The 15,411-nt window shown below is 34.8% G+C and overlaps 1 protein-coding gene across 1 annotated transcript in view; it reads left to right on the forward strand.

Moving 5' to 3' along the window:
• The window catches only part of EXOC1 (exocyst complex component 1), a 64,183-nt gene extending 49,838 nt beyond the window's left edge, over positions 1-14,345 (forward strand). Inside the window, exons 14-20 of the mRNA XM_079711131.1 lie at positions 266-373; positions 1,913-1,989; positions 2,520-2,748; positions 6,558-6,741; positions 8,680-8,879; positions 11,334-11,528; positions 13,191-14,345. Coding sequence (XP_079567257.1) covers positions 266-373; positions 1,913-1,989; positions 2,520-2,748; positions 6,558-6,741; positions 8,680-8,879; positions 11,334-11,528; positions 13,191-13,343 — 1,146 coding nt within the window. The 3' untranslated portion in view covers positions 13,344-14,345. The remainder of the gene's footprint in view (positions 1-265; positions 374-1,912; positions 1,990-2,519; positions 2,749-6,557; positions 6,742-8,679; positions 8,880-11,333; positions 11,529-13,190) is intronic.
• The last annotated feature ends 1,066 nt before the right edge of the window (positions 14,346-15,411 follow it).

Here is a 15,411-nt window from a genome sequence, read left to right on the forward strand (position 1 = left end):
TTAAAAAATAAAAGTTTATCTCTGTGTTCCTCTTTCCAGATTTTGAGTAAATAATCGTTGTGAGTTCTATTTTAAGTATGTTCTGGCCCTGTTATGCCTTGATAATACTGTATTGTCCTTTCAATCTTGAAAGCGTTTGTTTTGGGGATTCTATTGAGATTATAGATGAAGTATCCCTGGTCCCTGCAGAAAAGTAATTAAATGTGGAATGTTATTTTAAGCATTTTGGTTCAGTTCTTTGTAGGATCATTTTGGTTTTCTTCAGATCTTTGAACAGGTACTAAGTGAACTGGAGCCCCTGTGTCTGGCAGAACAGGACTTCATAAGTAAATTTTTCAAACTACAGCAACATCAAAGCATGCCTGGAACTATGGTATGGCTCACATTTATTTATTGGCTAGTATTTATGACCTGTAGCATAATTAGCCTAATTAATATATTGCCACAATTTCAATATTAGAACAGAAAAAGACGAAATTTATAATTAAGGATTTTTTAAACACATTTTGTCATACAAGATACTAAAAACAGTGATAGAGTTTGGGCATCTAATCTAATATTCCAGACTATTTTAGGCCTAAACATTGTCTAAATTAGTAAGGGGGGAAAATGTCTGAATTTACTTTGCAAAAAACTTGGGGGTTTTTTTTTGGCCGTGCTGTGTGGCATGCGGGATCTTCCCGGAACAAGGATGGAACCCAGGCCCCGTGCAGTGGAAGCACAGAGTCCTAACCACTGGACTGCTAGGCAGTTCCCACAAGAAACATTATTTTAAAAAGTTTTAGTAATCATCAAGAAAAAATAGAATTAAAAAAATAAAAAAGATGTTTGTGTATATATACCATGGTTTTTATAAAAAAGAAAGTAAGAAAAAAAATGGGGAGGCCTCAAATCTGAATCTTTTTCTTATGGCTTTGTTACTAACTAGCTGTGAGTCCTTAAAGCAATTATTTAATCCCTGTTTTTCCTCATCTATGCAATAGGTATAATAGTACCTATTCATCATGTCTCTCTGATGGCATAAGTGTAAGAAAGTAAAATGAGAGATTTGTAAGAATATTTTGAAGAACTTAAAAGCACAGTGCAAATTGAGTGATTTTTTTTTAGATTAAGGTCATCTTAAAAAAGAGAACCAACATATCAAAAGCAGGCCTAATATGAATGACAAATGAATTATTTTAAATGGTTAGGGGTTTATTGTTGTAGGTGGTCCAGGTAGTTAATATGTTTACTTGTTAGCTTCTGTAAGAACTTTCTATAGCTTTTTTTTTTTTTTTTTTTTTTTTTTTTTTGCGGTATGCAGGCCCCTCACTGTTGTGGCCTCTCCCGTTGCGGAGCACAGGCTCTGGACGCGCAGGCTCAGCAGCCATGGCTCACGGGCCTAGCCGCTCCGCGACATGTGGGATCTTCCCAGACTGGGGCACGAACCTGTGCCCCCTACATCGGCAGGCGGACTCTCAACCACTGCGCCACCAGGGAAGCCCTCGATAGCATTTTTTTAATACCAAAATTTTATTAAAATGATCATTGAGATTTCTATAATTTTTAAAATTCTCTCTTGAAAGTTGTTTCTGGATGTTTTTAGCTTTTTGTTGAGCTGCCTTTCCATTCCCATGCTTCCTCTGAGCCTCCTCAACCTTTTCTCTCCTCCTTTCCCCTCAATGCACACACACAAACACAACTTCTCATGCCACAGTAATTCTCAGATAAAATCTAAGAACAAAGCACTTCCTGAACATTCTTAAACAGCATACTAAATTATATAGTTTTGTCTGTAATACTGCCTTTAAAAATCATTATTTCTCATAATATATTCTCTCCTAGGAATTTTAAGACTGAGCAGGCTATTGCTATATAAAGTAGTCAAATTGTTGGTCTTTTATCATGTAAAGTACCTGAATAATTTTTGCAGACTGAAGCAGAGGAGGTAGATGGAGGAACATCGTCACGGCAACATAATGCTGGCACACCACTGCCTGTTTCATCTGAGTATGTGTTTGTTACTATCTGTTGTTTATTTTGGAAAAAAAATAAACTTTAAATTGAGCAGAAAGGAGTGCTGCTCAGTGAGGAGTTCACATGACTCTCCATAACTGACAGCACTCAGAGCATCAGCCTGTGTGCCTGGTGTCTTATCAAACATCTTACTGAAGTAAAATTGGTCCTGTTTATGGCTCTTCAGCTCTTCTTTGTTATAGCAATCACAGAAACGCAATCAATTTTGATATTTGCTGGTAGGAAGTAGCATTTGAATTGCAGTGTATTTCTCAGAAATCACAAAGTACATTTCAGGACCCAGTTTTACAAATGACCAAGTTACTTTGAGTGATAAAACTTAACTTCAAAAAAATATGTTTATATTGGAAACCACTATAGGATAATTAGTTCATCATATTTGGACAGTGTTAGTTGAAATATCAAATTTTAGTCATTTTGTGTATACCCAAGGGATAAAGTTGAAGATGAATACACCTGAAGCTTGTAATAACTTTTCTGTGTTTTGTATGTTTTCTGAACAGGAAAGATATGATTCGCCAAATGATGATTAAAATATTTCGCTGCATTGAGCCAGAACTGAACAACCTGATTGCATTAGGAGACAAAATCGATAGCTTTAACTCCCTTTACATGCTAGTCAAAATGAGTCATCATGTGTGGACTGCACAAAATGTGGACCCTGCTTCTTTTCTAAGTACTACATTGGGAAATGTTTTGGTGACTGTCAAAAGGAACTTTGATAAATGTATTGTAAGTTCGTTTTTTTTGTTTTGTTTTTGTTTTTTAATAACTTAGAATTCTAACCGTTGCAAAAAAAATGTATTTAAACCAAGAGATTTCCAGCTTTCCACTGTGGGATCTACTGCCCAAAGCCTTGAAGCAGGGTGTTGGCTACAATTTACATGAACAGAGTTAGTTGGATGGTGCTGTGTCAGCTAGTTTCCCATCCACACTGTGAATTTTGGCAAGTTCTGGAGTAGGTGGCATAGAGGCAGCAGCTGCATAAGAGATCCACTAAGTAACTGAAATCTCAGTTGACTATTAATGACCATAGATTTAATGAAACAATTGAAACTATCACTTGAATTTATTGTTTTGCTTCTTTTAATATACTCCAATAAGATAATTAATAACTGGATTATTTTAATTGCTTATTTAAATTAGTTTATTAGTTTAATAGCTTTAATTAATAACCATATTGCTTTATTTTAAGAATAAATTGTTCTTGGGGCTTCCCTGGTGGCGCAGTGGTTGAGAGTCCGCCTGCCGATGCAGGGGACACGGGTTCGTGCCCCGGTCTGGGAAGATCCCACATGCCGCGGAGTGGCTGGGCCCGTGAGCCATGGCCGCTGAGCCTGCGCATCCGGAGCCTGTGCTCCGCAACGGGAGAGGTCACAACAGTGAGAGGCCCGCGTACCGCAAAAAAAAAAACAACAACAACAAAAAAAAAGAATAAATTGTTCTTATGTTAACTTTTGGCAATCACCATTTTGCTCCTTCTAATAGGGAAAAAAGATCATTAACTTTTTTTTTTTTCTGTTAGGTTTTGGTAAGCTTGTAGGTATGAACTGAACTGGGCCAGGTTCTAAAAAAAAAGTTTCATTTTATTAATATATTTAGTATATAAAAGTGGATATTTATCATCTGAATTTTTCTACTATGTAACCTCTAAGTTAAATCCAGCTTTTGAATAGCCATAGAATAATGGGAGAATAATAAAAATATTAAGGGCAATTAAAATCCATATCATTTTTTATACTTTCTAAAAATATTTATTGAGATTCTAAAAGTTTAAAAACAGTCTGTGTCCACTGTAGAAACTTAAATGTCACCTCAACAGTCTTGTTAATCCTCCATCCCTACCAAGTGATTTCACTTGGCATTTGAAATATTATGAAATTTAACCATTTAAGGCTTATCCTCTTCCCTACCCTGCCTTCTCCAGAGGTGATGATAAACCTGGAAGGTCTGATTGCAAGCTGATAGCCAAAAGGAAAAGGAAGAACTACCAAAGGCTAAGATAATGAGTCCCATTTAACATAACTGGAACACTGAATCATGAGGACACTATGTATTTACAGAATATGAAGGTTCTGTTGCTTTTATCAGGAAAATATAACTTCATATAATACCTCTCAACTCAATAGAACATAGTTGTTGAAAGCATAAGATGTAGTATCAGGTAGATGTAGACATGGGTTCAAATGAAGTGCTTAGCACTTTGCCTGGCACAGAATAAGAGCTTACTAATGGATCACTTGCACTGGTGGTGGTGGTGGTGGTGATAATAGTACTAGTAATTAATAATAGTTTATTAAAGAATGTTCATGTTACTCTCAAGACTGGGAAGTGAAGAAGTTAAGCAAAATTAACCTAGACAAACGTATAAACTCATTTTCTCCTAAATTACGTGTATTTCTAAAGGATATACCTCTTATCACCAAAGGGAGAAGGATGGTTCCTTCTGCTGGCTGTCATCACTCTCTGCTTCTTATTTTAACTCACGTCTTCTCAGTGTCTGGTTGATTGTGTTTGCTCAGTAAGTGTTATATGTTTTGGTACATGGGACAAGATCAGAACCTAGGGCATAATGAATGGGTAATGAATGGGTCTTTGTGTATTAAGACAGAAACATGAATGTCAGATGACTGCAGAAAGTGGAATAGATAGCACCTGAGTTTGGCACTTTCATCTGGTGGCCAAGCCCAAACTATTCTTCAAGGAACAGTGCTAAAAATGTTAGCCTAGCAAGAGCCAGAGATAAAATTAGAAAGTAACTGACACATCAAGTACTATCAAGCTGGACTCTGCAGTCCGGTACATTTCTTAGCTGCATTTAGTTTGCTTTTCAGGATTCCTCACGCTATAGTGACATGGATTTGCACTCTTAAACCTTTGAAAATGATAAGATCTGGCTGTCTCATCATTGTTTATTCTTGCCTTCTTTGTCGTAGATTAATTAACCATATAAGCACTGGTTTATTTCTGGGCTCTCTGTTCTGTGCCATAAATCTATGTATCTGTTTCTGTGCCAGTACCATACTGTTTTGATGACTGTAGTTTTGTAGTATAGTTTGAAACCAAGGAGCATAATACCTCTGGCTTTGTTCTTCTTTCTCCAGATTGCTTTGACTATTATGGTCTTTCGTGTTTCCATACCAATTTTAGAATTATTTGTCCTAGTTCTGTGAAAAATGCCATTGGTATTTTGATGGGGATTGCATTGACTCTCTTGATTGCCTTGGGAAGTATGGTCATTTTAACAATATTAATTATTCCAGTCATTGAGCATGGTTTATCTTTCCATTTGTTTGTGTTGTCTTCAGTTTTTTTCACCAGTGTCTTAGTTTTCAGAGTACAAGTCTTTTACCTCCATGGTTAGATTTATTCCTAGGTATTTTATTCTTTTTGTTACAACTGTAAATGGGATTGTTTTCTTAATTTCTCTTTCTGATGGTTCCTTATTAGTATACAGAAACACAACAGATGTCTGTATATTAACTTGTTATCTGCAATCTTGCTGAATTCATTTATTAGTTCTAATAGTTTTTTGGTGGCATCTTTAGGATTTTCTGTGTATACTATCATGTCATCTGCAAATAGTGAGAGTTTTACATCTTCCTTTCCAATTTAGATTCCTTTTATTTCTTTTTCTTGCCTGATTGCTGTGACTGGGACTTCCAATAACATATTGAATAAAAGAACAATTACTTTTCTAATCCACATGTCATATGGTTTTCAGGTTTTACCCCCAGAACCTCAACACAATGAAATTTTAGGTAAGAGTTGAAAATGATCCAACACTGCTTGGCAATGTAATTCTTACTGTGACTAGATCTAGATAACCTGAGAAGTACACAGAACCGTAATTGAACACACGGATCATTTTGAACCCAAGTGTCTAGATTCTGTCTATATGAAACACCCCTTTTGCACTCTGTCACCATCATACAGAAGCACTTTGCTTACAAATTTAGAATAAGTAACTAATAGATACATGGAAAATTATATAATGCAAATCAATAGTAGAAATGCCTGTTCTCCTTCTCTGTTCTCATACCCCAAAAATACAGAACTTCTCTATCCAAACAAGTTTTAGGCTGCTGTGATTTGGAAATAATCTATGATTCTCAAACTTGACTGCATAGCCACCAACCAGAAATAATCTTGAGAAATCCTGTGTGTGCTCTGATATCTGCTCTGCCCGAGAATGGGCAATCACTGTATACTTATCTTTCGTAAATGATAAAAATGTTTATTGGTTGTTTTTACTTTAAACAAAGACCTGAGGTTCACAAGCTTTGATTGCATCTTGTTTTAAATAATTTGTATATTTTTTCTTGACTTTATTTTCTTATGTAAAATATATGTACTTTTTAATCTGTAGAAATAGTTTTTCTTAGTTATCCATATTGTATTAATCTTTATTTAGTAAACATTCAAAATGTTCTAGGTATTAAATTATGTCCTGTCTCTATGATGTATACATTTGCTTTAAATTATATGCTGTTTCTAAGTTGCTTGGCTATTTTTCTCCTTTGCGTTCTGCCTATCTTTAGAGTAACCAAATAAGGCAAATGGAGGAAGTAAAGATCTCAAAGAAGAGTAAAGTAGGAATTCTCCCATTTGTTGCTGAATTTGAAGAATTTGCTGGACTTGCAGAATCAATCTTTAAAAATGCCGAGCGTCGTGGAGATCTAGATAAAGCATATACTAAACTTATCAGAGGAGTGTTTGTTAATGGTAAGCTTTTGTTACATTCTAAAGAATTTTTTGGTTGGTTGTTTTCATTATTTCTGGTAAGTTAGAAGTTGGGGACAGATGTGTTCATTATTTTCCATGTTCTATAGTCTTTTTTAAGTTTTCTGAAATTAAAGATTTCTTAAATTTGAAAAATAAGCAGTACATAAAACCCATTTTTATTCACCAGGAACCACTTATATTTTAGGGTTCATATGTGCTCATCACTATGCAAAATTGAAATTCATTGTTTAAACACAAAAAATGATCTCCCGGATTACATTGCTTTTTAGCAAGAGTCTTCCAGAGATGATCAGCAGTGATGTCTGTGTAACCTTAAGCAAATCAATCCACTTCTTTAGGCCTGTTTTCATATGTGTCACATAAGGTAGATTAATGCTAAAATACTATAATTCACTGTCTTCCTATGTCAGATCACACAATTAAATTACGGAAACAGTGTGGATGTGTTGTTTAATTTGAAATAAATGATCTGATTGCATCTATTCAGGAATTTTTAAAGCTAAAAAATTGACAGGAATTGGAATTATCTCACCACTTATAGATAACATATTTTCAGTGGAAAAAGGTTTAGGGGAAAGATAGATAAATTATATGATTGAATGTTTGTATGGTTGATAGTTCTTTTAAAATTCAAAGTAGCTTTGCTTTTTCTGATTTTAAAGTAATATGTGCTCATTACATACCCCCAAAATCAGCAAACTAATTTTAAAAATCAAGAAGAAAATAAGGATAATTTGTAATCTAATCATGCAAAGATAACATTTAATTTTTTCTCTGCTAAACTTTTGAGTATATCTCTCTCACTGGTGTATATGTACATATTGTGTGTGTGTGTGTTCTCTAATTTTAAAAGTTTTATCATACCTTACACACTGTTTTGGAACCTACTAGTCTCTATACTTCTAGTGTCTTTCCTTGTCTATTAATATAGATAACCATAATCATTTTTAATGATTGCATAGTATTCCATGTATCATTATTTATTTACCAGATCTTTTGTTAATAGACATTTAGTTTTTTTCCAGTTTCCTCCATATATTTTTGTATACTTGTCCAATAATTTCCTTAGGATCAATTATTAGAAATGGAATTACTGGGTCAAAAGTTTTGTGTCTGTGTTGAGGCTTTTGCCAAATAGCCACACAGAAAGATTATACCAGTTTAGTGCTTTGAGCATTTGGTGAAAGTTTCTATCACATCTGCATCAAAGCCCAATATTACTAGGTATTATCAATCTTTTTATTCTTTGTAAACCTGAAAGACTATAAATCAGTTTTGTTTATGGTATGTTTTACCACGCAAGAGCTTTCAAGTTTTATTTGAAATATTTATTCATCATATTTATTCATCTTTCTCTTTATGATTCTAAGTTTTGGGCCATTCTTAGAAAGTTCATACTATCACAAAATTATTTCTTTAATTGGCTTTATTTTTCTTAGTACTTACGATTGTATTCATTTATTTATTTGCTTTTAACATTTTAAGTACTTGAGCAATTTAGAATTTGTTTGTCTGAAAGATGTGAAATAGGAATCCAAATTTAGTGTATTCAAAAGGACCAGCTAGTTGTCCTAAACATTTTGAATAATTCATCATTTCCCCACTGATTTGAAAAGCCACCTTTATTCTGTACTAAGTTTCCATATATATATATATATTTGGGACTGATTTGAAAAGCCACCTTTATTCTATACCAAGTTTCCATATATATATATATTTGGGACAGTTTCAGAATGATTTTTTATTAGGTTTAGGTAGATGTGAAAATCTTTCAATACAATATATTTTATTTTATTAAGTCCAGAAATGTGCTTACTTCTTAAACTTACAAATGAAAAAAATCATGTAAATTTTTCCTAGCAAATATGGTTATACTTATATCAGGATGTTACTATGTTTTTTCTGTTTTCATTTTAGTGGAGAAAGTAGCTAACGAAAGCCAGAAGACACCCAGGGATGTAGTCATGATGGAAAACTTCCACCATATTTTTGCAACGCTTTCTCGTTTGAAAATCTCATGTCTAGAAGCTGAAAAAAAAGAAGCCAAACAAAAATACACAGATCACCTTCAGTCTTACGTCATTTACTCTTTAGGACAACCTCTTGAAAAACTAAATGTAAGTATATTTTCATTAAGTATATTTTTCCTGGTTTTGAACCTGTGTACATATGAATAACACAGTACACATTTGTTTTAAATTTGCTCATATATTGATGCAGGAGGATAAGGAAGGAGAGACTCAGATACTTAAGCTGCCAGTGTGCCAAGACACTGCTAGATGTTTTATATACATTATTTCTTTTAATTCCTATAAACAGTGATGTGGAGTAAGATGGTATTACCCCCATTTTACAAACGAAGAAACTGAAAGTAAATGAAAAGTTATAATAACTGGAAAGTAGCAAAGCTGGGGGGTGTACCGTAGATTTAGGCTTTTCCATTATACCAGACTCTTATTTCTTACCTCATAAATGGCTAACCTTTATCCCTAGTTCAGATGAAGATTTTGAAAACCTTATCAAGATAAGAGGAAAACCAAAAATTGTTTTGTTCGTTGCCTTTTCTTTTCCCTTCTTTTCTTGACTTCTCATTCCCCAGAGCAAGTCTGATCATTAAAAGTGAGAAATGAGGGACTTCCCTGGTGGTCCAGTGGTAAAGAATCCACCTTCCAGTGCAGGGGACATGGAATCGGGGAACTAAGACCCCCACATGCCGCGGGGCAACCAAGCCCGCGTGCCACAACTACTGAGCCTCGTGCACCTCAACTAGAGAGCCTGAGTGCCGCAAATTACAGAGCCCATGCGCTCTGGAGCCTGTGCGCCGTAACAAAAGAGCCCGCATATCACAACTAAGACCCGACACAGCCAAAAAATAATAAATAATAAATAAACAAATATTTTTTTAAAAAGTGAGAAATGATAGTTTTAGAGATTGTGCAACATAGTAGAAGCTTAAATGGACCCTTCTAACTTTGTCCACAATATGATTAGTCATCTTGTATAAGTTTTTAACTTGAAATGAGTCAAATAAAAATTATGTATCTGTTGTCAATAATTCAAAGAATTGTTTTGATTAAAAGACATTTAATCAAATGCAGAACCAGTTCTTTCTAAAACTTAAGAACAGACAGATATTCCTTTAGGGTAGAAGGTTGGTCTCAGACCTAAAGCCTTCATGATACTTACCTGCAACACAGAGACACTTCCTTTGAAATCAAATTTAAAGCAAAAACATTGATAGACCCCTTATTATTTAACATTGTTATGGAAAATCTAGCCGATGCAATAAGACCGAAACATAAAGATATACAAAGGAGAGTCAAGGTTATAATTACCTATATATAATATGTTGGAATTATTTTATCTGGTAAGGTAATAGGATTCAAGATAAATATATCAAAAAATAGTTTATTTCCTGTATGTTATAATAACCAATTAAAAGTCTCTGTAGAAACAAAATTATAAAATTACCAGGGATAGACTTATCCAAAAATTACTGTCAAAAATTAATAATTTATAAGAATAAATAAATAATAATTGCTAAGAAAATTTTAGAGAAAAGTAATGACTGGATTTGACTTGTCAGTATTAAGTCATATTGTGCTCAAATAAAGACTTGCCAATCAATATGCATATTAAAAGACCAATTATACTTAAAAGACAACCTGAGGAGAATATTTGTAACACCATGTCAGTATATTTAATCTAAAAGATCTTTTTAAAATCAATGAGGAAAGCACTAAGACCTCAACATATAAATGGGCAAGGGTTCTGAATGTACCACTAAGCATCTGAAAAGCAGGTTAACTTCATTTATAGCCAAAGAATTGTGAAATAAAATGACAAACTTTTTTCACTTTTTAAAGTGGCAAAGATTTGTTTTTCAATTATGCTAATGCTGATGATAGTATGGTAAGATAGTATGGTAAGATAAAAGTCTCATATACTGTTGACAGAAATATAAACTGATTGATAGATAAATATAAACTTTTCTGGGAAGCAATTTGTGTATATGAAGCGTCTTCAGAATGCTTAACAATTATACTCCTCAACTGAGGAATTATAGTCTAGAAATTTATGCTGGGTAGTAATCAGTAATGTGGGTAAATACTTACATATGAAAGTTATTTGTGACAACTGTATTTATAAGAGATTTTTTTTTTTGATGAGTAGATTTTGCCAACTCCAAGAAAAAAGAGTGAAAAATATTAAATACCCAATACTGGAGAAATGAATAAACAAATTGTAGTTCAGTCATTGGATGGAACATTATGCAGCCATTAAAATTTATACTTTGGGAAAATATATAAAATATTAAGTGGAAAAACAGCATGCAAAATTGTAATCTCATTTATGTACTCACACATCAAAAGACTAGCAGGAAATCTAAAATGTTGACAGTGGTTATCTCTGAGTGGTATAATAGCTGAGTAGTATTTTATCCTTTATATTTTCACACATTGTCTGATTTTTACATAATGAATATATACTATTTTATAATCCGATTATTTTTTAATTTAAGTGGTAATGAAAGCAGTTCTTAGTCATTATTTCTTTCCATTTCCTCGAAGCATTTCTTTGAAGGCGTTGAAGCTCGGGTAGCACAGGGTATAAGAGAAGAGGAAGTAAGCTATCAACTTGCATTTAACAAACAAGAACTCCGAAAAGTTATTAAAGAGTATCCTGGAAAGGAAGTAAAAAAAGGTCTAGATAACCTCTACAAGAAGGTTGACAAACATTTATGTGAAGAGGAGAACTTACTTCAGGTATGCTTTACTTCTTTGAACCATCCTAGATTGCACATCCTTACATATATTGCTTTTCTCCAAAATATTCCTCTAGAAATACTATGCATTTTCTAATTTTAGTGTAGGAGGAAAGTTCCACAAGGTACAGACCAGATTAATGAATTGTGAGGGGAAGAAAATAATAATATTTATATAAATTTACATGGCTATTCCTGTTTATTTTGTATTTCTTTTTTATTGTTTTGAGGCATTAAGTTGTCTTTCTTTTGTTTGGGGATGGGTTTTTTCGTTGCTTTTTTGTTTTGTTTTAGTTTTGAGGGTGGCAAGGAAATGGAATGGTGTATAGTACAGTGGAGTGATTCTGAGCATGGGGATTGGAGCTGGAAATGGGTTCATAATCTGGCTCCAGATAAAGCTTCATGGTTTGGGGCAAATTACTTCACCTCCCTGAGCCTCAATTTCCTTATTTGAAAAGTAGAAATAATACCTATCCTGTATAGTGGGCACTACTGTTACTGTCATTGCCATTTTATACATGAGAAAATCAAAGCTTAGAGAGGTGGAGTAATATGACCATGATTCCATAGCTAATGAACGGTAGAGTCAGATTTAAACTGCCAACTGAGCCATCATTCTTTATAAGCCATACTAAAAGGCCCAGAGATGAGTGAGAATAATTCTGATTTTAACACCATGGAAGGCTTCATGAAGGAAAGCATTTGTGTTAGGCTCTGAAAGTCAGATACTAACTTAACAGATAAAGTAGGAGAAGTGGTCTTCCAGGTGGGTGAAATACCATGAGCTAAAAGATGAGAAGCAAAAAAGTGTAAGTAAAACTGTTTAGTCAATAGTCTTAAGTTGTCTATTAGGAATTTAGGGTTTATGAGATTTAGGGTTTATAAGGAAAAATCCCCTCAACTGGCAGATAGGGGTGATTTCATAGTACCCACCCTCACCAGGTTGTCATGAGACTTAAAAAGGATAATGTATACATAAAGCACTTTGTACTGTGCTGATATGAAATAAGTCAATAAATATAACCTATTAATATTAGCTAGTATGTCAATGTGTGTATCATATTCTGTCTTGATAGTTGTCTGCATCATGATTTCCACTTCCAGATTATAAATTCCTTTGATTGCAGATGATTGGTCTGACTCATCTTGGTATCCTCCATGGCATCAAGCAATGTTTTGCATCATCAGTTTTAGATAAAGAAATTGTTAAACTTTCATATGAAATGAAATTTAAGCATTCAGTGCTGCATTTCATTAATCATTAGTCTTAGTTTCATACATAGTTGTGCATATCCACATCGGTGTTGGATATTGTAGTAAATACAATAACAGCTAAATGTAATGAGTGCTTACTGTGTCACACTGTTCTGAGCACTTTATGTGTATCAACTCATTTAACCTCAGCTGAAGCTTGTGAGGAAGGTATTATTATCATTACCCCAGTTTACAGATAAGGAACTTGAGGCACAGAGCAATGATGTAACGTACTCAAGGTCACAAACCTTATAAGTGGAAGGAGCTAGTTTCTAGCTCCAGAATGTATGTTCTTAACTCTTATGCTATTCTAAATCCTTAGAATATATCTTGACATTATTTCTACATACTTGACTGTGTATTATTTCCATTCATAGTTTAATGACTCTTATTTTCATTTTTATCATAGGTGGTGTGGCACTCCATGCAGGATGAATTTATACGCCAGTACAAACATTTTGAAGGTTTGATAGCTCGCTGTTATCCTGGATCTGGTGTTACAATGGAATTCACTATTCAGGACATTCTGGACTATTGCTCCAGCATTGCGCAGTCCCACTAAACCTTACAAAAGAAGAAAAGATAAATGGAAAAAGCACTCTGAGTACACCAGACACTATTCAAAAACATCAAGCAACCGTTTTGAGAACCAGACTTGAAATTTTATGTATGAATGTCAGATAAATGGGTAATACCATACCACAAATATTCAAAAGCGAAAGTACCAACCTATGTGGCAGTTTCATTTGCCCAATAGGTTGTGTACTAAAAGCATTTATCTCGGGCTTCCCTGGTGGTGCAGTGGTTAAATCCGCCTGCCAATGCAGGAGACACGGATTCAAGCCCTGGTCCAGGAAGATCACACATGCCGTGGAGCAACTAAGCACATTTCCCACAACTACTGAAGTCTGCACACCCTAGAGCCCATGCTCTGCAACAAGAGAAGCCACTGCAATGAGAAGCCTGCGCACCACAATGAAGAGTAGCCCCTGCTCGCCGCAACTAGAGAAAGCCCACGTGCAGCAACGAAGACCCAATGCAGCCAAAAATAAATAAATAAAGCATTAATCTTATCATAAATGCCTTTATCATTTTTCCAGACTGTCCAGGAAATTTTCCTGTATTGCCTCGCTTCTCATATTTAAGAGTGGTTATCCTGGGCTTCCCTGGTGGCGCAGTGGTTGAGAGTCTGCCTGCCGATGCAGGGGACGCGGGTTCGTGCGGTCCGGGAAGATCCCACGTGCCGCGGAGCAGCTGGGCCCATGAGCCATGGCCGCTGGGCCTGCGCGTCTGTAGCCTGTGCTCCGCAACGGGAGAGGCCACAACAGTGAGAGGCCCGTGTACCGCAAAAAAAAAAAAACAGAGTGGTTATCCTATGTGTAATGCATTGGGAGTTCTTCAGCTTTCACTAATGCAGTATTGCTTACAAATGTAACTTTTGTATAGAACTTTTTCCCTCTAACTATATATGGATAGGGATCTTGTGATGATCAATTGTAAACTTGGAATTTGAGGATTATGTGACTCTGTGTAGCAATGAATCTAAAATAAAGAAGTTTTCAAATTAAAATTTGGTAGTATTATTCTTAGATCTATCATGCTATCATTTGTATGAAAGCAAGTTCTTATAAAATCAGTATATAAAAATGAATTACATGTCCATTTACCATAAACTACTTAAAAGTATAATAAGAATAAAAAACCATTTATAATAGCATTAAAAACATAGCATTTAGGACTAAATCTAACGAAACATGTGCTATGGACTGAATTGTGTCCCCTCAAAATTACTATATGGAAACCCTAACCATGCCCTGCCATGTGACTGTATTAGAGATAAGGCCTTTAAGGGGGTGATTGAGGTTAAATGAGGTCATAAGGGTGGACCCTGATCCAGTAGAACTGGTACCCTTATGAGAAGAGATACCAGAGCCCTCTCTCTACAATGTGAGGACACAGCAAGAAGGCAGCCGTCTGCAAGGCAGGAAGAGAGATAACACCAGAACACAGCCATTCTGGCACCCTGATGTCAAACTTCCAGCCTCCAAAACCATGAGAAAATAAATTTTGGTTGTTTAAATCACCTGATCTCTGGTGAGTTAGTCAGCCTGAGCTGACTAACACAAGATGAGTATAAGACCTTTATGGAGAAAATTATAAAATTATTAAAAGATATTTTAAAAGGCTTAAATAAGTAGAGGATGATTTCATATTTCCAGATAAGAACGCATAACATGGTAGAAATGAGAGTTATTCCCAAATTTAAAAATTCAGTGCAAACTTCCAGTTTCCAGTCCAGCAAGTAAGAAGCTTGAAAGTCACCTCTCCATCCTAACAACAAGTAAAAAGCGGAAAAAACTTAAAAGCAACTTCTTAGATCTGTAAAAGAAGCAAGATCACAGGGCAAACCACTGCCATAATTGGAGAGATCGATAGGAGAACAGGGAGAATTACAACTTATTGAAACCTCCATAGGAACCAGTGCTAAAGTAGGAAAAACAACTGTAATTGACAAATTGCTGGAGATGAGTGTGGATAAGTCAGAGAAAAACTCTGGGGGAACACAGTCTTTGGGGGTAAAACTTGTGAGTTTTACCTCCTATAGCTCTACCAAGTTCTCACATTGAATA

This window comes from Hyperoodon ampullatus, assembly GCF_949752795.1.
Source record: "Hyperoodon ampullatus genome assembly, chromosome: 1".
NCBI lineage: Eukaryota > Metazoa > Chordata > Mammalia > Artiodactyla > Ziphiidae > Hyperoodon > Hyperoodon ampullatus.